This window comes from Oncorhynchus clarkii, chromosome 19 (assembly GCF_045791955.1).
Source record: "Oncorhynchus clarkii lewisi isolate Uvic-CL-2024 chromosome 19, UVic_Ocla_1.0, whole genome shotgun sequence".
NCBI classification, from domain to species: Eukaryota; Metazoa; Chordata; class Actinopteri; order Salmoniformes; family Salmonidae; genus Oncorhynchus; species Oncorhynchus clarkii.
The window spans coordinates 26,088,531-26,113,798 of NC_092165.1; the positions used below are offsets into that span (position 1 = coordinate 26,088,531).

Here is a 25,268-nt window from a genome sequence, read left to right on the forward strand (position 1 = left end):
CAGGGGGCAGGTCTTTTCTTTCATCTGGGACTACAGTATTAGTAGCCAGCTGGAGATGGCCTTGGAGGTTGTGCTTGTGGTGTGCACCGCTGCTCGGGATGAGGAGAGGGAGCAGAATCACAGGCAGAGCGAATGTTTTATTAATTCGACATGCAACATTGTGTAAGTAGCTGAACTCTTCATTTGTTTCAAACGCTGAAAATAATTTCTCGATGGTAACCAGTAGCTCACTGGAGGCAGGGAATGAAAGCTCTCGGCGGTGCTCCTTACACGGTTAATAAAATATTTGGATAGGAAATGGTCAAGATGGCAGCCCCATTTGGAATGTGAAGGTGTGGATTCTTATCGCTAGCGAGCAATTTTTTTTTAATGTAACCTGCATATTGGAAATAGTAAACAAACACGGAACGCTGTTGATTGTATACAGTAGCTAGCTAACGTTATTCTAGAGGGTGCGCTACACGCCATTCCCAAGATAGGTGATGGAATTCTGTTGTATCACTGAAAATGCCGTATGTATAATAAATCCATTTGTTTACAGACAGACGCTGCAGTAATAAATGCACATGAAACAATGGCCTTTTGAATCGCACGATCAAGTTGCTGCGATCATCAGAGAAAAGACAGTCGACGGGACGCACGTGGAGTTCTATTAGCAGCTGGAGGTGTGGAATGTGGACCTTGGACACATTTGACTCATTATACATGCTTTAAATTAGTCTGGTGATTGATTGCTAATATTATGCATGATAAACAAACTAATAATAGCCTATTATTAATGGAATGCAACTTTGTTGATCAGTGTATACCGAATACAAGCAAGAAACCAAGGAGGGGAATATGGCTGAAGTATCACACAATGAACCACTCTCTCAGGATATTGACATCGATCCAGACTTTGAGCCCCAGAAACGACCAAGGTCTTGCACCTGGCCTCTGCCTCGACCAGAGTCCAATGCAGGGAAGCCCGAATCAAACGATGACATCATTCCCGAGGAAGAGGATGATGATGTCACAGCACCCAGCAGCTCTAGCTCGTACACTGTCAATAATGTGAATGGTGCCATACACCAGAACACAAAGAACTCTTCTAAACACCTGTGCTTCACCACCACTAAGGAAGAAGTACTAAACCCCACTTCCAAAGAGGAGGGGAATGACGTCGATGGGTCCTCCTTGTCCACACAGACGCATGCTGTCTCAGCTCTCAATGGCCTGGCCTCCCAACCTAGGAAGTCCTCAGCTAGGAGGAATGCCTGGGGGAACTACTCCTATGCGGACCTCATTACCCAGGCCATAGAGAGCTCCCCGGACCAGAGGCTGACATTATCCCAGATCTATGAGTGGATGGTGAGGTCTGTCCCTTACTTCAAGGACAAAGGAGACAGCAACAGCTCTGCAGGCTGGAAGGTGAGCAGCAGGGTGACATCACTGATATGGGATGATGCTTTCAGTAATAACACTGTAACAAAGGCTGTGTGAGTTAGCCCATGTGTTCTTAGTGTGTACTGTCATCTGCAGGTGGCATCTGAATTGATAAAGATAAACAATGCTTTCACTTGGAGTTAATGTGTTTTAGGTAGGCTACATACTGTACATATTGTAGTGAGGGGACACACTCGGGTTATTCAAACACACACATACCAAGGACCACAGTATGTTTTTTTTGGTGTGAAGTCTTCCTCCATCTAGACCAGGGATAGGGGTGGGGGCCACAAAAGCTCAACGCATTAGGAGCCGCAAGTCTACTTACCCACAGCCATACCCACACATGTAGTCAGAGCCGGCCCTAGCCTTTTGGGGGCCCCATGTGAAATTTGTTGCGAGTAGTGCCCCCCCCTCTTGACAGCGGAGATAAAATAAATAACTATCGTTTTTAGGGTATATTTCCTGCAATTCTACACTGGACATAGAGAAAATGTGTTAGTTTTTAAATCAGGTTTGCTGCAATTCTACACATTTTGCCATGGGGCGGAGTGAACAATATGCAGTTTTAAAGCTAATTTCCTGTAATTCCTGGGGTTATATGGCCTGAGGTCATAGTGTTCTTATAGGTGCTACACTTTTTTTTTTAAATCGAAATGATTTTTGCATTTTAATTTCAGAAAATGTCTGTAATATATCTGGCGCTAATAGTGGAATGATAGTGTTTCATAGTGTTACTTACCCACCAGTGTTGTGATTGGCTGTGATTTTTGCCAATTGAGTTCTCCCGCTGGATTGGCATATGTTGTCAAACTGAGAAAAGCTGTTTCTGATTTTGTGGCTGTGTTATCTAGTGGAAATCGCTGTCATTTCCTGGTTGCAAAAATGATATTGTTTGCTCAATTTCAGTTCTTGTTATCATTGTACCATCTAAATCGCTGTGAAATATATATTTTCAGTAACAAATATCGTTTTTACAGTTTGAAACTGGTGTACCAAAACTGAAACCAACAAATTTTGGTCCGCCAGCTTCAAACAACTATAAAAACTATATATTTTGTGTTATTGAAAAGATATTTCACAGCGATTTCGATGGTACAATGATACCAAGCACTGCATAGTGGAGGGTGTCTCACATACTTCGAACAATTGCGGGTAAGTAATACTGTAAAACAATATCATTCCACTAATCAGCGGCAGATATATTATGGACATTTTCTGGAATTACAATGCATACAAAAAAAATGATAACCAGCTGGGATTGGAAAGTGTGTGGCTGCCTGATAGAAACAAGGGACGCCCCATGCAGATATCACTGTTGCATGAGGCTCCTCCTGAGTGCAGCCAACACCACTCCTGTCACCCGGCCTATGACAGTGCTGTAATAGAAGCAGATGAATACGATACCTACATTGTCATTCAGCCCTCTTGATGAAGACCATTCAGAGAAAGCTGGGCAATCAGATGCTGTCTCGAGTTTAGGACAGAACCATATAGACCTGGTTTAGGAGACTTAGGCTATATACTGTCAGCCTGGGTTCAAACCGAATTGTTCAGTTTCACTTTACGCTACTCGTACTGTAACACTGAGTGGAGAGTTCCTCTGACTGCCACCGTCTTATCAGAGTACTTGCATGTAGAAGAGGCCCTCTGGCCTGCAGGGGATCTCGGCTCAGTGCAACAAATTACAACAAACGTTTGTCAGCAGTTGAAAATTAAAAAATGTTATTAAATTAAAACACATTTAGGGTGACCAATTTTTATGTTATGGTGTCCTTTTGATCTGAGTTTATTTATTAGAGCAGTTTTCAGTAACACGATCAGAACAAAGGCGCAGTTAAACACATTTGTTTCCCATATGGCATCCTATTTCCTTTTATAGTGCATTTGTTTTTACTCGGGTCCCGTAGGGTCTCGTCATATGCAATGCACTACAGTATGTAGGGATTGGGCTGTCATTTGGGATGCACCCAATGATGGGCTATTCATTGTGATGGTAGATGGTGAATGATAGCCATTGATTATTTAAAATGGATACAGCTGAGGACGAAAACAAAAGACCCCACTACCTGGCCTCAACAGCCAATGAAGGTAGTTATTTTCCTTTAATTTCTCCCGAGTTGAGATACTTCTTCATCCACCTTTTCCCATTTTGTTAGTATTGTTTTTCCTGAGGAGTATTCATTAGTTCAGATAGTTCCTCTCATCGGAGGCCTCTCTTCTAGTGCCCTTATAACCTGGTGGTTAAAGGGATAGTTCAGGATTTTGGCTGTGAAGGAAGTTGGAGGTAGTTTCGCGAGCCAATGCTAACTAGCGTTAGCGCTCGCTTAGCACAAAGACTGGTGGCATGCTAGCTGTACCCGAAGACTTCCAGTCTCTGCGCTAAGCTAGTTATCATTGGCTCACAAAATTGCCTCCAACTTCCTTCTGGATGCAGAGGCATAAAAATGGTATCCATTAGTTCATCTGAGTCTTGGGAGGTAGATAAATGTCTTCATTGCCAAAATCCTGAAATATCCCTTTAAGCCTATAATTTTGGTCCGCAAAGGGCTCTCTCTGGTCTGTTGTCTCTTGCCTCCGTTTGATTCTGGGGATTAGTTTGGCCTGGAAAACCAATCCATCCGTCATGGAATCGAGTCTAATGAAAGCTTCAGCTTTGCTGGATTTAAATGGAAAAAAGAGGTCTGGAAATATAAATAGTCTAGGTTTGTAATCCTGTGCAACTGTTGGATAGAGGTTTGTGGGTGTACAGAAATTGAATAATTTACATTTTTGTGTTTTATTTTTATTTAACATTTATTTAACTAGGCAAGTCAGTCAAATTCTTATTTACAATGACGGCCAAACCCTAACCCGGAAGATGCTGGGCCAATTGTGCGGCGCCCTATGGGACTCCCAGTCACGACCGGTTATGATACAGCATGGAATCGAACCAGGGTCTGTAGTGATGCCTCTAGCACTGAGATGCAGTGCCTTGGACCGCAACCCCACTAGGATCATTACTATGATAATGATCATAGTTATAACAATAAATCAATAACGAGGGTCTTATTCTGGTGACATGGGCCGTGTCTGAATACATACTTGCGTCCTCAATAGTAGGCTGTTTGAATATGCAAAAAAAATAAAGCTTAATAGTATACGACATGTTGAGAATCAAGTATACTGTTAATGCCTGGACGTCATACTCGTTTCGGCTTCGACAACAGCTGATCATTTAGATATGGGGATGCGCTACCAAAATCAACTAATGGCGGGAAACAACGCAATGACGCATTCTCAGTATGCAAATATAGAATGTTTTAGTACTATGTGACATTTCAAAAATCAAGTATGGTTTAAATCCCAGGATTTTATACTCATTCCGGCTCGTCGTCTAGTAGAATTTGATGCACACTTTTCCACATTGCATTGGAAGAGGTGGGCTGCAAGTTCTCTTCAAGTAGCAAACAACAAAACTAGGCTACTTAATTGGGAAGATGCACAAAGCTTCTTTTGGTGGTTTTCAAATGTAGGCTAAGTAGTTTTTGTTCTCCTTAAAATGATCACAATTATTGCATTTTTGGAAACGTTCTTAAAAAATAAAATTACAAATCCCAAAGTGGATTACTAGTTTCTCACTGAAGTGTTATTTGTTCCCTTGGCTTTCGTCAGAGCTTTAAAATGAAATACTAAACCATCTTTTGATTTCTGAATCTGTCGGCACCGGGGACTCGGGAAATGGCTGCTTTTGAGTTGAACATGTGGATTGTTTTAGTTTTGTTGTCTAGTCTACCTATTTAGTTTATGGATCATTTTGATCTCCTTCCCAATAATTAGTGTGTTAGTTTATTATGTTGCTGTCCAAGTTTTGGTGTGTGTACTAGGCTATTTGATTTCATTTATATGTTACAGCACTTTGGTTTCACTAAATATGTCAATGGAACGGATCTGTTTGACTTCAGCCCTTTTTAAACGGGATACATGGGCTATATGGTCTACTACGGTGTAGGTCAAATGTTATAGGCAGCCTGAGGCCTATAACTAACCTATTCTATTCAGAGTTTAGGCTGGTTAATGGAAAAATTCAAGCGCACTCGGCCCCTCCCCACCTAAGCCAATCAGGAGCCGCTACTGTGTTGTGGCATACCGCATACTTTTTACTAAACGGTACGCGCTAAATAGTATGCGCCGATGAGTAAATAGTATGCAGTTTTAAGTATGGTATTCGGACATGGCCCTGATGATCATTGTTTGACAAAAATATTGTTATCCATAATATCTCCATGTAGATATTTGGTATTTTATTAGGATCCCCATTAGTTGTTGCAACAGCTACTCTTCCTGGGGTCCACATGAAAGATAATACAGAACATCAATAGTAGAGGTCGACCGATTATGATTTTTCAACGCCGATACCGATTATTGGAGGACCCCAAAAAAAAACGATAGCGATTAATCGGCCGATATTATTTTTAAAATTTGTAATAATGACAATTACAACAATACTGAATGAACACTTATTTTAACTTAATATAATACATCAATAATATCAATTTAGCCTCAAATAAATAATGAAACATATTCAATTTGGTTTAAATATTGCAAAGAAAAGTGTTGGAGAAGAAAGAGAAAGTGCAATATGTGCCATTGAAAAAAGCTAACGTTTAAGTTCCTTTCTCAGAACATGAGAACATATGAAAGCTGGTGGTTCCTTTTAACATGAGTCTTCAATATTCTCAGGTAAGAAGTTTTAGGTTGTAGTTATTATAGGAATTACAGGACTATTTCTCTCTATACGATTTGTATTTCATATACCTTTAACTATTGGATGTTCTTATAGGCACTTTAGTATTGCCAGTGTAACAGTATAGCTTCCGTCCCTCTCCTCGCTCCTACCTGGGCTCGAACCAGGAACACATCGACAACAGCCACCCTCGAAGCACCGTTACCCATGCAGAGCAAGGGGAACAACCACTCCAAGTCTCCGAGCGAGTGACGTTTGAAACGGTATTGCGCGCACCTCGCTATCTAGCTAGCCATTTCACAACGGTTGCAACCAGCCTAATCTCGGGAGTTGATAGGCTTGAAGTCATAAACAGCGCAATGCTTGAAGAATTGCGAAGAGATGCTGGCAAACGCACGAAAGTGCTGTTTGAATGAATGCTTACGAGCCTGCTGCTGCCTACTATCGCTCAGTCAGACTGCTCTATCAAATATCAAATCATAGACTTAATTATAACATAATAACACACAGAAATAAGTAGGTCATTAATATGGTCGAATCCGGAAACTATCATTTCGAAAACAAAAAGTTTATTCTTTCAGTGAAATACGGAAAAGTTCCGTATTTTATCTAACGGGTGGCATCCGTAAGTCTAAATATTGCTGTTACTTTGCACAACCTTCAATGTTATGTCATAATTATGTACAATTCTGGCAAATTAATTACGGCCTTTGTTAGGAATAAATGGACTTCACACAGTTCGCAACAAGCCAGGCGGCTCAAACTGCTGCATATACCCTGACTGCTTGCACAGAACACGAGAAGTGACACAATTTCCCTAGTTATAAGAAATTCATGTTAGCAGACAATATTAACTAAATATCCAGGTTTAAAAATATATACTTGTGTATTGATTTTAAAGAAAGGCATTGATGTTCATGGTTAGGTACATTGGTGCAACGGCAGTTTTTTTTCCGTACATGCCCTTGTTAAATCATCACCTATTTGTCAGTCGGCTGTGATTCGATGAGAAATTAATAGGCACCACACATATGCAACGCAGGACACGCTAGATAAACTAGTAATATCATCAGCCATGTGTAGTTAACTAGTGATTATTTCAAGATAGATTTTTTTTTATAAGTTAAGTTTAATGCTAGCTAGCAACTTAACTTGGCTTCTTGCTGCCCTCGCGTAACAGGTAGTCAGCCTGCCACACAGGCTCCTCGTGGAGTGCAATGTAAGGCAGGTGGTTAGAGCGTTTCAAAACATGTAGCCTACACACACTATCTAGGTCAAATAGGGGAGAGGCGTTGTGCCGCGAGGTGTTGCTTTATCTGTTTTTTAAAATCAAGTTGGCTATTTATTCGAGATGGAAGTTCCATGCAATAAGGGCTCTATATAATACTACGCTTTCTTGAATTTGTCTGGATTTGTGGATTGTGGTATCCAATTGTTAGTAGTTACTATCTTGTCTCATCGCTACAACTCCCATATGGGCTTGGGAGAGACGAAGGTCGAGCGCCATGCGTCCTCCGAAACACAACCCAACTAAGCCGCACTGCTTCTTAACACAGTGCGCATCCAACCCGGAAGCCAGCCACACCAATGTGTCAGAAGAAACACCGTGCACCTAGCGACCTGGTCAGCGTGCACTGCGTGGATTGTGAAACGACCCCTGGTGGCATGACTAGTGGGATAAGTGTGTGTGTGTCAGAGCTGTGTGTAAGTTGACTATGCAAACAATTTGGGATTTTCATCACATTAATGTTTCTTATAAAAAGAAGTGATGCAGTCAGTCTCTCCTCAACTCTTAGCCAAGAAAGACTGGCATGCATAGTATTTATATCAGCCCTCTGATTACAATGAAGAACAAGACGTGCCACTCTGTTCTGGGCCAGCTGCAGCTTAACTAGGTCTTTCCTTGCAGCACTCGACCACTCGATAATCAAGATAAGACAAAACTAGAGCCTGCAAGACTTGCTTTTTGGAGTGTGCTGTCAAAAAAGCAGAGCATCTCTTTTTTACAGCCAGACCTCTCCCCATCTTTACAACCATTGAATCTATATGTTTTGACCATAACAGTTTATAATCTAAGGTAACGCCAAGTAATTTAGTCTCCTCGACTTGTTCGACAGCCACACGATTCATTACCTGATTCAGCTGAGGTCTAGAACTTAAGGAATGATTTGTACCAATTACAATGCTCTTAGTTTTGGAGATGTTCAGGACCAGTTTATTACTGGCCACCCATTCCAAAACAGACTGCAACTCTTTGTTAAGCGTTTCAGTGACTTCATTAGCTGTGGTGGCTGATGCGTATATGGTTGAACCATTAGCCTACCCGCACAGCCTACCTGCGATGTATCTGTGAGCTGTTAGGGCGCAGGTGTGCCAATACCAGAGTAGGTACATTTTCTATTTAACTCAACAGTTTTTGACAACTATCGGTTGAGTTTAAAATGCGATGGAAGCACATCGAACTTTACATTTTTATTCGGTACCTGAAAACGTAAGCGAGAAAGTGCGCACAATGTACTATGTTGTCACGCACGGATTTTTATCCACAATAAGTCAGTTTGGTGGAAACCCACCACTGGTGGGAAAATGTGCATATTTTCATCATGCAGATTTTTGAATATTCACATGAAAGTCTGTCGCCAATTGGATGGGAACCTAACTAGTCATGGAAATAGTCACGCAACAAGCCACTCATGATTACTTGTGGGTGGCTCACACTGTTAAGGCGTCCGCATGCTTCCCAGCCGAAACAGTTCGGAAGAGTTTTGTGTATACAGTGGGGAGAACAAGTATTTGATACACTGCCGATTTTGCAGGTTTTCCTACTTACAAAGCATGTAGAGGTCTGTAATGTTTATCATAGGTACACTTCAACTGTGAGAGACGGAATCTAAAACAAAAATCCAGAAAATCACATTGTATGATTTTTAAGTAATTAATTTGCATTTTATTGCATGACATAAGTATTTGATACATCAGAAAAGCAGAACTTAATATTTGGTACAGGAACCTTTGTTTGCAATTACAGAGATCATACGTTTCCTGTAGTTCTTGACCAGGTTTGCACACACTGCAGCAGGGATTTTGGCCCACTCCTCAATACAGACCTTCTCCAGATCCTTCAGGTTTCGGGGCTGTCACTGGGAAATACGGACTTTCAGCTCCCTCCAAAGATTTTCTATTGGGTTCAGGTCTGGAGACTGTCTAGGCCACTCCAGGACCTTGAGATGCTTCTTATGGAGCCACTCCTTAGTTGCCCTGGCTGTGTGTTTCGGGTCATTGTCATGCTGGAATACCCAGCCACGACCCATCTTCAATGCTTTTACTGAGGGAAGGAGGTTGTTGGCCAAGATCTCGCGATACATGGCCCCATCCATCCTCCCCTCAATACGGTGCAGTCGTCCTGTCCCCTTTGCAGAAAAGCATCCCCAAAGAATGATGTTTCCACCTCCATGCTTCACGATTGGGATGGTGTTCTTGGGGTTGTACTCATCCTTCTTCCTCCAAACACAGCGAGTGGAGTTTAGACCAAAAAGCTCTATTTTTGTCTCATCAGACCACGTGATCTTCTCCCATTCCTCCTCTGGATCATCCAGATGGTCATTGGCAAACTTCAGACGGGCCTGGACATGCGCTGGCTTGAGCAGGGGGATCTGCTGAGAAATACTGCACCAAACATCTTATGTAAAATTGTGTGGCTAAGATCTTGGCAAAAATGTCAAAATGACAGATGTGTTGAGTTGGATTCATTCAAATTATTTTGAGGATGTGTATACTGGCTACGGCGTCTCAAAATGGACAAACGGTACTATTGCCGTTTTTTTTCTAGTTTTTCAAACAACGATTCGGCTTGCCTCCAGCCAAACTGAAGCATGCTGATGGCTTTAGAGATCACCATTTAGGTCTTAGTTTCTATAGGTTAGGTAAAGTAGTGTACTGATACTCTGTACACATAGGAAGAGGTTTAGTCTGCATATTAGGAAGGGATTTAGCCTATAAACTACTGACCATAGAACTATCTCAGCTATTAGACAGTGTGGCATTAAGGAATATAAGATTTAGGTTGTCTATCTGTATCGGCTGAGCTGGGGCAAGGTCGGTGCATTATGTCCTTTATGAAGAGTGGTTTGGGGCTAATCGTTGACGTTGTCAATCTATACAGTAGGTAATTCAGCTCCCACTTTGATAATAACGCTACGTTTTATGTCATACATTAGTGCTTCTGTTCAACCTAGAATATACTTGTATTTAGCCCTGCAGTCAACCCAACTTGTTCCATACATAACTTACCTATTCAGTGCACATTTGTCCTGAAACATTTTGTTTAAGTCTTATTTTTTACGGAATTGATGCATTATGTCTGGTTGCTAGACAATGCAATGCACCCTTTGCTGTAGCTATTGTCCTGGTACAGTGTTATGGGTCTACCTACTATGGTTTGTTTTTAATCAATTGGAGTCTTGCCATTGGCTGCTGTGCTCCATACCTCCATTTTTTTTTTATTGGCTGGTGGCCTGAGCACAAGAATCAGAATCAGCTGACTGGAAACTATGTAGGTCAATGTGTAGCAGTAAGGGAGAGTGAGAGATGGGACCGAGAGAGATTGATAGGAGGGAGAAATAGAGGGTGTCTGAGAGAGAGACAGGGATGATGTGAGCGGGGCGAGAAATAGAGGGGGAAGAGGCGTGCTGCCGGTTTACTCTGGATCTGGCGTTGCTTTGTGTAGACTGGCAGAATTCTGGTGTCTGTGTCGGTTTGTCTGTCTGTCGGTTTGTCTGTCTGTCGGTTTGTCGGTCTGTTCACAAGGAGGCTTTGATCAAAGGCTGCAACCGGCTGCTGCTGTTGTATGACAGAGTGGGGGAGGGGAGCGCTACAGTGGGTGCTTTTAGTTCTGTCTTTTTACAGAAAGCACTGCATATTGGGCTCCCACTGCATCTCACTGCTAGAGGCGTCACTACAGGCCCTGGGTCGATTCCAGGCTCACAACTGGCCGTGATTGGGAGTCCCATAGGGCGGCGCGCAATTAGCCCAATGTCGTCCGGGTTTGTGCCAGGGTAGGCTGTCGTTGTAAATAAGAATTTGTTCTTAACTGACTTGCCTAGTTAAATAAAGGTCAAAAATATATTTTTTTAAATCAAAATATAGAGATCACATTCTACTTGCAATTATACATGTGAAAATAACAATAATACAACAATGTATAGATTTAAATCTGAATATGGTAGGTTTGTGTAACCTAATCAGCTAAATCGATACAGCAGAGTATTGCGATATCTTGACTCCAAGTATCAAAAATAATTGATGATGATGATGATGATAATAATAAGTAGTTAAATCTAGCTAGCGCTAGTCAGCTGTACCTGTGCCAAAACTCCGGAATTTGTCGTTCTCTATCTTCTTTTTAAAATGGTAAGCCAGCATGTTTCCAGCACTTTTTTATTTCTATGTCTGATCACAACTCGTTTTCTTATGGCTCTCTCTTGTCCCTCTGCAGCAGACATGGTGAGCAATATCTTTGGCAGTATTGTACAGTCGGACGTTTACATACACCTTAGCCAAATACATTTAAACATTTAAACTTTAAAATACGTTTAATCCTAGTAAAAAAATCCCTGTTTTAGGTCAGTTAGGATCACCACTTTTATTTTAAGAATGTGAAATGTCAGAAAAATAGTAGTGATTTTTATTTCAGCTTTTATTTCTTTCATCACATTCCCAGTGGGTCAGAAGTTTACATACACTCAATTAGTATTTAGTAGCATTGTTTAACTTGGGTCAAACGTTTTGTGTAGCCTTCCACTAGCTAACCACAATGAGTTGGGTGAGTTTTGGCCCATTCTTCCTGACAGAGATGGTGTAACTGAGTCAGGTTTGAAGGCCTCCTTGCTCGCACATGCTTTTTCAGTTCTGCCCACAAATTTTCTATGGGATTAAGGTCAGGGCTTTGTGATGGCCACTCCAATGCCTTGACTTTGTTGTCCTTAAGCCATTTTGCTACAACTTTGGAAGTATGCTTGGGGTCATTGTCCATTTGGAAGACCCAATTGTGACCAAGCTTTAACTTCATGACTGATGCTGCTTCAATATATCCACATAATTTTCCGTCCTCATGACGCCATCTATTTTGTGAAGTTCATCAGTCCCTCCTGCAGTGAAGCACCCCCATAACATGATGCTGCCACCGCCGTGCTTCAGGGTTGGGATGGTGTTCTTCGGCTTGCAAGCCTCCCCCTTTTTCCTCCAAACATAACTATGGTCATTATGGCCAAACAGTTCTATTTTTGTTTCATCAGACCAGAGAACATTTCTCCAAAAAGTTAGATCTTTGTCCCCATGTACAGTTGCAAACCGTAGTCTGGCTTTTTTTATGGCGGTTTTGGAGCAGTGGCTTCTTCCTTGCTGAGCGGCCTTTCAGGTTATGTCGATATAGGACTTGTTTTACTGTGGCTATAGATACTTTTGTACCTATTTCCTCCAGCATCTTCACATGGTCTGGGATTGATTTGCACTTATCGCACCAATGTCTCTAGGAGACAGAACTTGTCTCTTTCATGAGCGCTATGACAGCTACGTGGTCCCATGGTGTTTATACTTGCGTACTGTTGTTTGTACAGATGAATGTGGTACCTTCAGGCGTTTGAATATTGCTCCCAAGGATGAACCAGACTTGTGGACGTCTACAATTTTTTTCTGAGGTCTTGGCTGATTTCTTTTGATTTTCCCATGATGTCAAGCAAAGAGGCACTGAGTTTGAAGGTAGGCCTTGAAATACATCCACATGTACACCTCCAATTGACTCAAATGATGTCAATTAGCCTATCAGAATCATCTCACGCCATGACTTCATTTTCTGGTATTTTCCAAGCAGTTTAAAGGCACAGTCAACTTAGTGTATGTAAACTTCTGACCCACTGGAATTGGGATACAGTGAATTATAAGTTAAATAATCTGTATATAAACAATTGTTGGAAAAGTTACTTGTGTCATGCACAAAGATATAGTTTGTTAACAATACGTTTATGGAGTGGTTGAAAAATGAGTTTTAATGACTCTAGCCTAAGTGTAAGTCTAAGCTTCAGCTGTATATTAAATGGCAGTATTGAATCGCAGTACATTGAGAATCGCAGTACATTGAGAAACGCAGTGCATTGAGAAACGCAGTGCATTGAGAAACGCAGTGCATTGAGAATCGCAGTGCATTGAGAAACGCAGTGCATTGAGAATCGCAGTGCATTGAGAATCGCAGTGCATTGAGAATCGCAGTGCATTGAGAATCGCAGTGCATTGAGAATCGCAGAGCATGTCATGTCAGCACCTACACTACCGGTCAAACGTTTTAGAACACCTACTCAGTCAAGGGTTTTTCTTTATTTTTACTATTTTCTACATTGTAGAATAACAGTGAAGACATCAAAACTATGAAATAACACATATGGAATCATGTACTAACCAAAAAAGTAAAGTAATGATGGACTGTCGTTACTCTTTGCTTATTTGAGCTTTTCTTGCCATAATATGGACTTGGTCTTTTACCAAATAGGGCTATCTTCTGTATACCCCCTTAACTTGTGACAACACAACTGATTGGCTCAAACGCATTAAGGAGAAAATAAATTCCACAAATGAACTTTTAACAAGGCACACCTGCTAAATGCATTTAAATGCATTCCAAGGGACTACCTCATGAAGCTGGTTGAGAGAATGCTAAGAGTGTGCAAAGCTGTCATCAAGGCAAAGGGTGGCTATTTTGAAGAATCTTAAATATAACATATATTTTGATTTGTTTCACACCTTTTTTGGGTTACTACATGATTCCATATGTGTTATTTCATAGTTTGGATTTCTTCACTATACAATGTAGAAAATAGTAAAAATAAAGAAAAACCCTTGAATGAGTAGGTGTTCTAAAACTTTTGACCGGTAGTGTAGGTATCGTGATATTGTATCATGAGGTCCCTGCCAATTCCCAGCTTTACAGCTGACCATAGTCATACCCACAGTTGTTGGCATGTTGCAAAGTCGTATCAACCCTGCCAGGCTAGTCAATAAGAAAAAGAACGACTGATGAGTCATGCATTAACAGTGCAGGAAAAGAGAAGCATGTTTCACTCCTGACTGGATGATAAAAGTGTTTCACTGCTTAGTTTAATCATGTAATTGGCTTGGAGCGAGTCACTGACCGAGGGGTTTTCGGGAAGTTTGATGTCAACAGACCAAACCATTGACTAATATTCAAATATAGACAAAACAGCCCACTGACCCATAGGAAAGAATAGGCCGGTTTGGTCAGTGATCTATCTCACATCACAGAAATGTCCAGCTTTGCATAGTAGGCAGACGTGTGCATATCAGATTTTGCTAGGCAAAATGGTAGAGGCACTTAGGACTACCCTTGACTTAGGACTCACACTTATCCGTACATCTCTCATTAACCCACCCCTCTCCAAGCCCTGGTGCCGCATACCCAGAGATGACTTACCGCTGTTCCTCCTCTCCCCTGCTCTCCTTCGCTCTGTGGCAGGACTCCCTGTTAGTGTAACCTGAATGCACAGACAGACTCCAGCCCTTTTCATTTAGAAGCTACATGGTGGAGAATATCTCCAGGGAATATCTTAGGCCTTTTACAGCAGCAGACAGAAAATAGGTCACAGTTGCAGTGGAATACTGTCTCTCTGAGTAGAAGACCCACACATTGTATAACTGCAGTGTAATAACCCGTGTGTGTGTATATTATTGTTTTCTCCCTTTACTTTGCTTCTCAGCTTTATGTCCAGTGTGTATGTATGATTGAGCACAGGCCTTTAAAAAAAAAAAAAACATTTTTCACAAGTCTCATATAAAAACAGCTTTTTTTTGGAGCAATTTTACCACCAAGAATCTTTAACATCAAAGACAATCCACACATTTACATCAGGAATGAAATCAATACTGCAAAAATTCACATGCATTGGGCTCTTTCTCCATCAAAAACGTGTTTTTATATATTGTTTCTCTTAGATCTGTGTAGTAACACTGTGATTAAACACGTAACAATATTGTATTAACCTCCTGTTAAAGTGTCACACAAAACGAACCCTTTCCTCTCTCTCCAGAACTCCATCCGACACAACCTGTCTCTCCACAGTCGTTTCATGCGGGTGCAGAATGAAGGAACGGGGAAAAGTTCCTGGTGGATGGTCAACCCTGAGGGCGGGAAAGGCGGCAAAGCTCCACGACGACGGGCCGTATCCATGGACAACAGCAACAAGCTGATCAAAGGTGCTCGAGGCCGCGCCGCCAAGAAGAAAGCATCTCTAGGCCTACAGGCCGTCCAAGATGGCAGCTCCGAGAGTTTATCCTTATCCTCTAGCTTGTCCAAGTGGACAGGAAGTCCCACGTCTCGCAGCAGCGACGAACTGGATGCCTGGACGGACTTCAGGTCTCGCACCAACTCCAACGCCAGCACAATCAGCGGGCGCCTTTCCCCCATCCTGGCCAACCCAGAGCTGGACGAGGCGCTGGATGACGACTCCATTTCTCCCCTCTCCCCCATGCTCTACTCCAGTCCCAGCAGTTTGTCCCCCTCCACCGGCCCCCTAGGTCTGGCCGACCTAGCCCTCACTATGAACCTCAATGACGGGCTCCCTGACGATCTGATGGGCGACCTTCTGGACAACATCAGCTTGACGGCGTCCCAGCAGCCCCTGGGACAGGAGGTGGAGAGCGGAGGACCCAATCAGATGGGGAGCTCAGTGTTAACCTTCAGCTGTTCAGGAGGTAGCAGTAGTCTGGGCATCCCATCCTCCGGCAGCTACGGGTCTGCCATCTCCATCTTCCAGCTCAGCCCCCCGTCCTCCTCAGTGACCTCCCTACGCCAGTCCCCCATGCAGACCATCCAGGAGAACCACCAAGCTTCCTTCTCCTGCCTGTCCTCTCGTTTCAACCACCACCACGCCCTACAGGACCTGCTGAGCCTGGAGACACATGGCAGCCATGTCAGCGACATCATGCTCACGCACTCTGACCCACTGATGTCACAAGCCAGCGCCTCTGTCACTTTGTCCCAGAATTCCCGGCGGAATGCCATGCTGCTTCGCAAGGACCCTATGATGTCATCAAACTGGGACGGTGCTGCGGGTCTGAATTCCCAGACTTCCTTAATGCCTGGTTGGCGGGCTCAGGCTGGCTTGTCTACACCGAGCAATGAAGTGTTGTGCTCAAGCAATGACTTGGACCAGCAGGCCAAGCAGCTTCTCCAGCACCTACCGTCTCCCAGTAGAAACTCTTCTATGCAGCTTGGTGGCTCTGGTACCAACAACAGCACCTCTGAAAACCCATTTCAGTTGATCGCTCCAGACCGCTTTCCCATCCCTGACGATCTGGATTTGGACGTGTTCAACAGCAGCCTGGACTGTGACATGGACACTATCATCCGTAATGAGCTGATGGACGCTGACTGCATTGATGATTTGTGAATACAGGCCCAGGACTGTGGAGCTCTGTTTAGTCTCTGTGTTGGGAGTTGAGACAGGAACCATCCGTATTATCAGTGGGATTTTAGTAAATGTGAAGTTAAAATGTGAAATAGACACTTATTTTAAGTCTCAGGGATTTATCCTTATGTGGTGATTTGTAAACACTGATATTAAAATGAAATGTTTTTTATTTCATTTTTACCCAGCTTCCCATGTCATATTTCTTAACTATACATTAACCAACATAATATTTTTTTGCCAAACCAGCCGTCACTCCTGTGTGGTTGACTGCCTGTTTACATCTAACAAGCTCCAGAGAATGTTACCATTATTTTGTATATACTTGATTCAGCTTTGTATGCTTTTACCGGTATGTTCTCAGCAGAAAATAGGACTAAAGAAATAAGGGGGGAAAAAAGCAATTGTGTATCTTTGAAACGCCTTGCATCAAAGAACCATTCCATGCACCTGTATCGTACAACATTTAGCTTATAAATGTTTAACGTCATCAAAAGCAAGGTTAACCACATGGCGTTAATTGTACTGTATGTATGTGATGTTTGGTTAATTTTCTTCTGTGATTTTGGTATTCAATACTCCTGAGAGAAGTCTGCTTTGTAAAGTTGCAATGTCAGACTCTGCACTATAACGTGGCCTGTATTCAATAAAGCATTTCTGAGTATGAGTGCTGATACAGGATCAGTTTAGCCTTTTAGATCAGCACTCCTACTCTAGGAAGCTTTATGAATATAGGCCCGGGTGTTGCTTGATTGTCAGTCCTTATAGCAATTCATGATCGCTCTGGAAATGACGCAATTGCAGAGCCTCTTGGAGGCTTGCAGAGGCCAAATCGAGCTCCGCGCCGCATTGCCGTGCACCTCCCAAATGTTGTAATAATACTTAGGGCTCCGCATAGCTCTGCATTGGCATGATTGGTCGACGGTACGTGGAGGGCGGAAGGTGCTTTATAAACACATATTAACTTCCTTGACGACTTCCAACAGCTCATGCGAAGCGCAAGAAGTTTGACTTCTTCTGACTTCTGCAGAGGCCGCATAGCTCTGAATGCTGCACGGCCATTGCAGATGTTGGATTGACCATGCAGGACCTTTAAGGAAAAGCGTTGTATAAAAAAGACTGGCAGTTGCATGGTAGCATAGCATTTTAGATGGCTTTTAAATTAGGGAACAATAACAGTACAATATCTTCTTGAATATTGACAGATCTTTTCCATGTTCAAGAAATCCAATAAACGAAAACATTGAGAATGTACTTTGTTCAGCAGCGCTTTAGTAGAAATAAGGGATAAAGTGAAATTCTACAGGCAAAACGACTGTCACAATAATTTAACAATGGATTTAACTCGTGGTTTTTCCAATATACTTTGTAAGAACAAAAAAGGGTCAACCTAAGGGTTAAGTTTACAATCTCATCCAATGAGAATGGATCTACTTTGTATTTTTACTTATTTTGAACACCGAAGGAATTACATCTTACAAAATTCCTATTTTTGTACATTGGATAAACATTTACTCATGCTAAATATTGACATTTAGGCAAAGCCTGAAATATCAGATTATGGAATGGCCCATTCCATACAGAATCAGAGGCAATAAACTCTTTTAACATTCTGTTTAAATTATTGCCCCAAAAATAATATAATGAGCCGATTTCTCACATGGAATAGGATTAAGTGAAGAGATTATTACCAACATTTCGAGTCAACATACATTGTACAAGCTTTACGGGTGTCCTATGCTATTGTATTGAAAATGTTAGGAGTTTTAATGACCGATCAATGTAATTCTTAACGCTACCGACATAGGAGTTCTATGTAATAAATGTAGATGGATTTAGACCTGATACAACATATTTTGAATATAGTACTTGGATTGGTTTATACGAGGATTAGATATTAACCATTTGGCTGGCTGGTTTTATGCTGAAATAATTTTTGTTTTAGTATCATCATGAAAGTAATATTGCAGTATTATTTCTCGTACTGTAGATCACTCACTGCCTACCTATGATCTTATTAACCTTGCTGGTCCTAAATGACGTCACTCTACTTGATGTTTTGTTGGCATTTCCTCATGTATTTCCACTTTGGATGATGTAACGTCGGTATAAGAAATGGTGCATGTAAATAAAAGCTTTGTGAAACACTATAAATCGTCTTGAAAATGTGTCTTGTTCTTTTATTGTATTGAATATTTATATCCGTCTCTACATGTATTCTTTTTTTTTAAAGACTCCACCGCTACTGCAAGTGTAAACCAGCAAAAATGGATTGAAGACAAAAAGGGGGCATTCTAAGAACATTATTCGATTTCCTATATGTCCTTTGTCCTCAGACATCATGCTATAGAAAATGGTTGCTAGGGAAACATGCCATCTTAAAATGGGGGATTGATAGCAACCAGATGGTTAAATAAAACGGAGTACTGCCTTTTTGTGATAGGAATAGCACGGTGTGTGGACGCACACTTAATTCATAAATTCAACAACAAAGCCATGTTTTTTTTTGTATTTAACCAGGCAAGTCAGTTAAGAACAAGTTCTTATTTACAATGACAGCCTACTGGGAAACAGTGGGGGTTTTACAGATTTTTACTTTGTCAGCTCAGGGATTTGATCCAGCAACCTTTATGGTTATTGGCCCAACGCTCTAACCTCTAGGCTACCTGCCTCCCCCCAAAAATGATTTGATATCAAGGGGGCACCAGGATATTGCATTCTTGATAATCCTCCATCCACAATCACAATCGCCATGCAGTTCAGTCCAGGCTATCACAGCCTCTCTTCTCCTGCTGGTGACAAAGGAATTATGAAACTCCCTTGTCCTTGAGTATTTATTGGTAGAAGTGCACCTTGTGACAATTTTTTATTGGATGTGCCCATCCTCTGTTGGAGCCAATCGGCTTTCCTGTATCCAAGAGAAGTGAGCATGTTGAGCTATTTAAATCCAGCTAGGGGAGCTGATAATAGAATAATTAAGTATTTGAAATGTACAGTAGGTCTACCACCAAGAGATCATTGCACTGTATTGCTGCAAGGTACACCTGACTTATCTAAATTGCTGATCATTGCTTTGGAAATTTAAAACAGAACTTTATCATTGTGATTTCATTGAGTGATGTAATTGTCTTTATTCTTTTTGGAAAACAAAAATCTGCTAAAAAGATTATCACTGAAAATATTTTACAAGAGCATAGTGAAATTATTCAAAGATAATTAAGTGTATTAAGAATTAAGTGTATTCACCAATGAAAGAAACAGCACAGACAAATATTACCACAAATTTATACATTTGAAAAATACATGTTGGCATATGGTCATTGTCTATCAGAAAATTCCGATTTGCATAGGTCAGCAATCCTGTTGGATCAAGGGGCGTTATTGAAGTTCTGGTGCCCTCTAGAGTTCAAAAGTATGTGCAGGTCTGTTTAGACTTTTATGGCACCATAGTCTCCATGGTGACACTGGACAACAAGCTTGGGAACCAGTTTGGAGTTGTTTTCAGGAGCCAATGATTCACTTTTTAAGGCAAGTGTATTTTCTGTTTTGGAAGACCTATTGATAAATCTAACTAACTTCTACATTTTCTATATAAACCTCCCCCCAAACAGCCATATTTCTCCTCAGAGATATTTTGATTGGATAACACCACCAATAGAGTTATGCCCCTTGATTTTGCTGTGGTACATAAATGACAATTTTCTTTGTTACTTATATAGTATCCAGGACATCCCATCATGTCCAAGCTGGTCTACAAAGTTTCCTCCACTGCCAAGGTAGAGCAGATGGAAGCAGAGTTGTCTGTCCAGCTGTCAGCTCTCCGAACTGAAATAGAGGAGAATGGATCTCCCCTGGAAACACCCTCCAAGTCTTACAGGTATGGATGGACACATGGATATGAGGGAGGTCTGTGAGCAAAATAAAGTTGCCCAGTTAAAATGCCAGTGATTGCGATTTTCTTCTGTTTGATACTGGCTGCCTTTTTTTGTAGATGTTCTATTGTATTTTATTGTATTCTATATATTTTTTTTTTTCCATCGTACTATAGCTCAGTTCCAGTTCCTAAAGATGTATCGTACTTTCGTATGGAGAGAGAGCAGGTCCTGAGGAGAGGTCTTCAGGTGGCAGAAGCACTGCCAGTGGTGCCTCTGTCTGATGTGCTGCAGAGAGAGCTGCAAAGCTGCCTAAGCCTGGAGTACACACCTGAGAGTCTGCCTCTTCTCCTGCACCAGGTAAACTGGACTGATTATAATGTCATTGGGATCACATTGGTGACGCTCAGGGCCCCCGCGGCTGCGCTGACAAATTGAAGGTGTTTGTGAGGGCAAAAGGGGGTGCGACTCAAAATTGGGAAGGTGTTTTGTTTTGTACACTCAGTGTATTTATGGTAGTTTTATGCAGACCGATGCTACCAGTTGGCCCAGATCAAGTACCTGCTGATGCTGAGATGGAGAAGGTTCTGTCGTCACTCCCACATCATTGAGCAGCTGTATCCCTTCTACAAGGTAACCTGGCACGTTGATATTTAATAAATCACCTTAGTTTATCATGAGTAATAGAGGATAATGGATCAATCAATAAATCCATTTTTACATGAACAGTTGATTTCTGTGGTGTTCCACCAGGAAAGCTAAATCAAGCACTAAAGTATTTGAAAGAAAACCAATACTATTTGAACCCAGGTCGGGTGTGTTCATTCAACATACTGTTCCACCAGGCCCAGGTATCAAACCTGGTCAGTGAGTATGAGGATGCTGTCCAGCGGGCCAGGAGACTGGCTGTTTCCAGGGAGAAGGTCCTGACAGGGCGGGGCAACCCCATCAACACGGTCACCCAGGAAGATGTGACCATCTACCTCACCTGGCTGGTCTGTCACCTGCATGCCTCCAAGACCATCCACCACTTCCTGACAGTAAGGCCATCAGAGAGACTATGAGCGATGTTGTTGTAGAGCAAAAGTGATGTGTTAAGTGCAAAATTGACCGTAAACCTCATTGGAATCTGGCACTGTGAAATCATTTTAACAATGTGCATTATAAGGAGGAGATTAAGCAATATATAAATAGTTGCCTCTTTGTTGAAATGCACATTGTTGAAAAAAAGTTTCAAATTAAATCTCGTTGCCAGATTACAATGAGGTTGATGGTACAATTTTCACTTAACACATTGCTTTTTCACTACGTTGCCCTATGTGTATGTCCCAAATCTAAACTTGTTCACTATATAGTGCACTACTTTTGACCAGGGATCATAGGACTCTGGTCAAAAGTAGTGCTCCAGGGAAGAAGGTACCATTCAGGGTGCATCCTATGGCTGCATCTCAATGGTCTAAAAGTGGCTTCCTCTACTCGTCTCCTCTCCTTCATCGCCATGTAGCTGAAATCAAATGCTAGTTTAGATTAGAGCAGATAAAGACTACTGAGATGCACCCCAAAGCTTGGTTGACTTTTGGGATGGGTGGATGAATACCTTGTAATAGATTTATTTAGAATAAGACCGTTTGTTACCTCACACTATATGATGGGTTACAGGTGATCCACTACATCCCAGCCTCTGAGAAGAGGGATAAAGAATCTTCTGAGTTATTAAGGAAGTCCCCATCAATTTCCCCAGTGCTGGTTGAATGTGTCCACACATCTTCAGAAGATAAAGACCAAGTCTTGGCTGGGCTTGAGGGTAACACCAACATTGACTGTTACTCTTATTGAACCTCTACATTTCAATGTCTTACTTGAACTCGATGTAACTCTTACATGTGGGTACAAAAGAGATTCATTCGTGCTCGTGATCATTCCTTTCTGTAGGGATGTTTAGACTGGCTAACCAAGTTCCCATGTACACTGTGAAACTGGAGGAGTTCCTCCCAGAACTACAAAGCCTGGTCTCCTACTTCCGTTTGCCCTACGACACCCAAAACATCAGGAACACTGCAGACGAGATGGAGCTCTTCAGCATGGTAGTACCGTTGTAACATACATGTCAAGTTATTTGGTCCGTCGTGTACTCTCTTGGTATAGATCCGCACGTACGTTTCTCATTGGCGTCAATTAATCAGTTATGCGAACGTCTGAGCTGTTCGCATTTACCTCAACTCGGAATCTGGTCCTTTGTTTGTTGGTCAGATCTCAAAGGAGTTCAGGGGGATCTTCAGACAGCAGGAGGTGATGAAGACCTTCCTCCAGTATGATGGGACAGAGGCTGTAGAGGGACAGTGGGGGACGAAGAGGAGCACCATGGCTCTGAGGAAGAATGCTAACTGGATACCATACATTCAGGTCTGGAGAGAGAGGGATTGTCTCTCCTGTCAATCCTTGTCCTGCATAGTACTTGGTTTTATAACACTTGAAGTGCTAGCAAGTTAGTTCAGAGATGATTGGAGAAAAGGTGTCAGGAACGCTGATATATAAGGGATGGAAATTGAGCTAGCCCTTTATCCAGAGGCTAGTACTTTTCAGACTGGGCTAGAAGAAAATGTGCCAAACTAGTAAAATGTTGTATTAGCAAATATGGCATGGCACAGATTTTGGACCTAGGCTAAAAAACAAATTGCAGCCTACTAGCCCGGCTGACCAGTGCCCAAAACCCTTAAATCCCATCCCTAATGTTTATTTTCTGACTAAACACTAACAAAACAGGTGAAGCCCAAACGGGATCCCTGGCAACAGAAACTTGTCACCAAGCTGAAGGAGCTCCAGTCTTATGATGAGTTGCTGAGGACTCACTGCAGGTTTCTCCAGGTAAACAGTCTAACACCTAAATGACCTATTAACGTTCATCTCTATAGCTTGTATCGTGTATCGAAGTATGGGCTAAGTACAATTACTTTCAATCGTGTTATTTTGCATACTCACAGTGACACATCTCTCTCTCTCTCTCTCTCTCTCTCTCTCTCTCTCTCTCTCTCTCTCTCTCTCTCTCTCTCTCTCTCTCTCTCTCTCTCTCTCTCTCTCTCTCTCTCTCTCTCTCTCTCTCTCTCTCTCTCTCTCTCTCTCTCTCTCTCTCTCTCTCTCTCTCTCTCTCTCTCTCTCTCTCTCTCTCTCTCTCTCTCTCTCTCTCTCTCCCTCCCTCCCTCCCTCCCTCCCTCCCTCCCTCCCTCCCCCCAGCTGTCAGATCCTGCCGTAGTGACTGAGGCCCTGAGGGAGCATGCTTCCCAGGTATGTGACCCTCAGGCCATCCAGCCCTCATCATCTCTGACATCGTCACACACCAACAGACACAACACCTTGCAGATCTGGACCAGCATTTACAGCGCTGCCAATCTTTATCAGGCATGTATTACCTAGTCAGAGATGTGATTATGTGTGCTACAAAGACAACATGCTTTTTCATCATGTAAAATGGATTGTGTCTGGGTTCATTCCAACCACAATTAGCATTTTATCCCCCTGCTAGGAATCCAGTGGATGTGGAGGACAGGAAAAAAGCAACACAAAGAGCAGAACCACTTCAGTCAAGAAAGTAAATGAAAGGTACATTATTAAGAAGGACAGATTAGGATCACTTGGGATGTGGGTCTCATTGAAATAAAACAGAATGCCTTTTGCTTATTTGGTGTCCCTTCTCTCTCATTCATCCCAGCTATAGCCATCTGAGCAGCATGCAGCTGTTGGGTTTGGATGAGGGCCAGGAAGGGGAAGAGGGTACCTCGGACACCGTCACAGCCAGGGGAGCCTACTTGTCACTCCTCTACCTTCGACACCTCAAGATCAGGGAACTGCAGGTGAGCTTCATCCAAGGAGACTTACGTGATTGCTGCTGGAATTGAAACGATGACCTTGGCGTAGCTAGCGCCACACAAGACCACAAGGGAGGTTCAGGGTAGACTTTTAGACTGTTAGGGCCTGCTCTCTATACTCTTGTCGCTCCCACTGAACCCTGAGCTGTCCTCTCTTCCCCAGTGAGTCTCTCTTGGGATGCTGAACTGCTATCCATTATCTACTGTGTCATATTATTTACCCTGCCATTCCCTCTGGAGCCTGAGCTGTCTTACCCGTCCTCTCTCCCTTAAAGCGCATCTCCCTAGGCATTCTAAACTACCTGAGGTCCATAGAGAGAACCCTCACTTTTGACACAGCTGGGATGAGTGTGGAGGGAGGAGGAGCATGTGGAGGAGGAGCAGGAGGAGGAAGAGCAGCAGGAGGAGGAGGAGGAAGAGGGGAAGCAGGAGGAGGAGGAGGTGATTTGGTCAGCACCACTGAGGAGTCAAGCTGGATGAATGCGGCCAGAGGGTGCAGTGGGACAGTCGGAGGTCTGGGCTCTCACCTCTACAGCCACAACACTCCTGTTGACTACAAGGTAAGGCATCACAGCTACAGTACAACCTGAGACATTAATGACATTAGTGATTTGTAGGGGTGAAGAAAATAAGTGAGTAAATACTCACCATTAGAGGTGAATAAAATAATGCACCCTAAACTTTCAACACATTTTTCCTCAAAAGCAGTGTAAACACTTGCATTAAATGAAAAAGGATCAAAATGGCGTTTTTCGCGTGTTTACACTCCACTCTGAGACGCTTTGTGAATACGGGCCCAAGTGTGTGAGTTACAGCCAATTGAGGTCACTAGCTCAAGCAGTTCTGGTAACCCTTGCAGCCTGGTCTGAGGACCAGGCTAATCTGACCCTGGGCTGTTTCATTCCACACA

General features: G+C 42.5%; 2 protein-coding genes across 3 annotated transcripts; both read left to right on the top strand.

Annotated features, from left to right (window-relative positions):
- Nucleotides 1–26: 26 nt before the first annotated feature.
- Nucleotides 27–18,777, top strand: LOC139374973 (forkhead box protein O3-like). 2 transcript variants are annotated; one of them, XM_071116263.1, is made up of 4 exons: nt 27–162; nt 542–665; nt 803–1,410; nt 15,244–18,777. In XM_071116263.1, exons 3-4 carry the CDS (start codon nt 841–843, stop codon nt 16,603–16,605), a joined length of 1,932 nt encoding a protein of 643 aa, XP_070972364.1. In that variant the 5' UTR covers nt 27–162; nt 542–665; nt 803–840; the 3' UTR covers nt 16,606–18,777. The 2 variants fall into 2 exon arrangements, with proteins under 2 accessions (XP_070972364.1, XP_070972365.1); XM_071116264.1 differs by lacking the exon at nt 542–665 and having other exon boundaries at nt 61–162; nt 1,120–1,410.
- Nucleotides 18,778–20,360: 1,583 nt separating this feature from the next.
- On the top strand, nt 20,361–23,906 carry LOC139374179 (putative uncharacterized protein C6orf183). The gene is made up of 9 exons (XM_071115191.1): nt 20,361–20,500; nt 20,672–20,855; nt 21,015–21,128; nt 21,341–21,535; nt 22,155–22,299; nt 22,428–22,579; nt 22,746–22,898; nt 23,259–23,360; nt 23,727–23,906. The coding sequence occupies exons 1-9, from the start codon at nt 20,361–20,363 to the stop codon at nt 23,904–23,906; spliced, it is 1,365 nt and encodes a 454-aa protein (XP_070971292.1).
- The last annotated feature ends 1,362 nt before the right edge of the window (nt 23,907–25,268 follow it).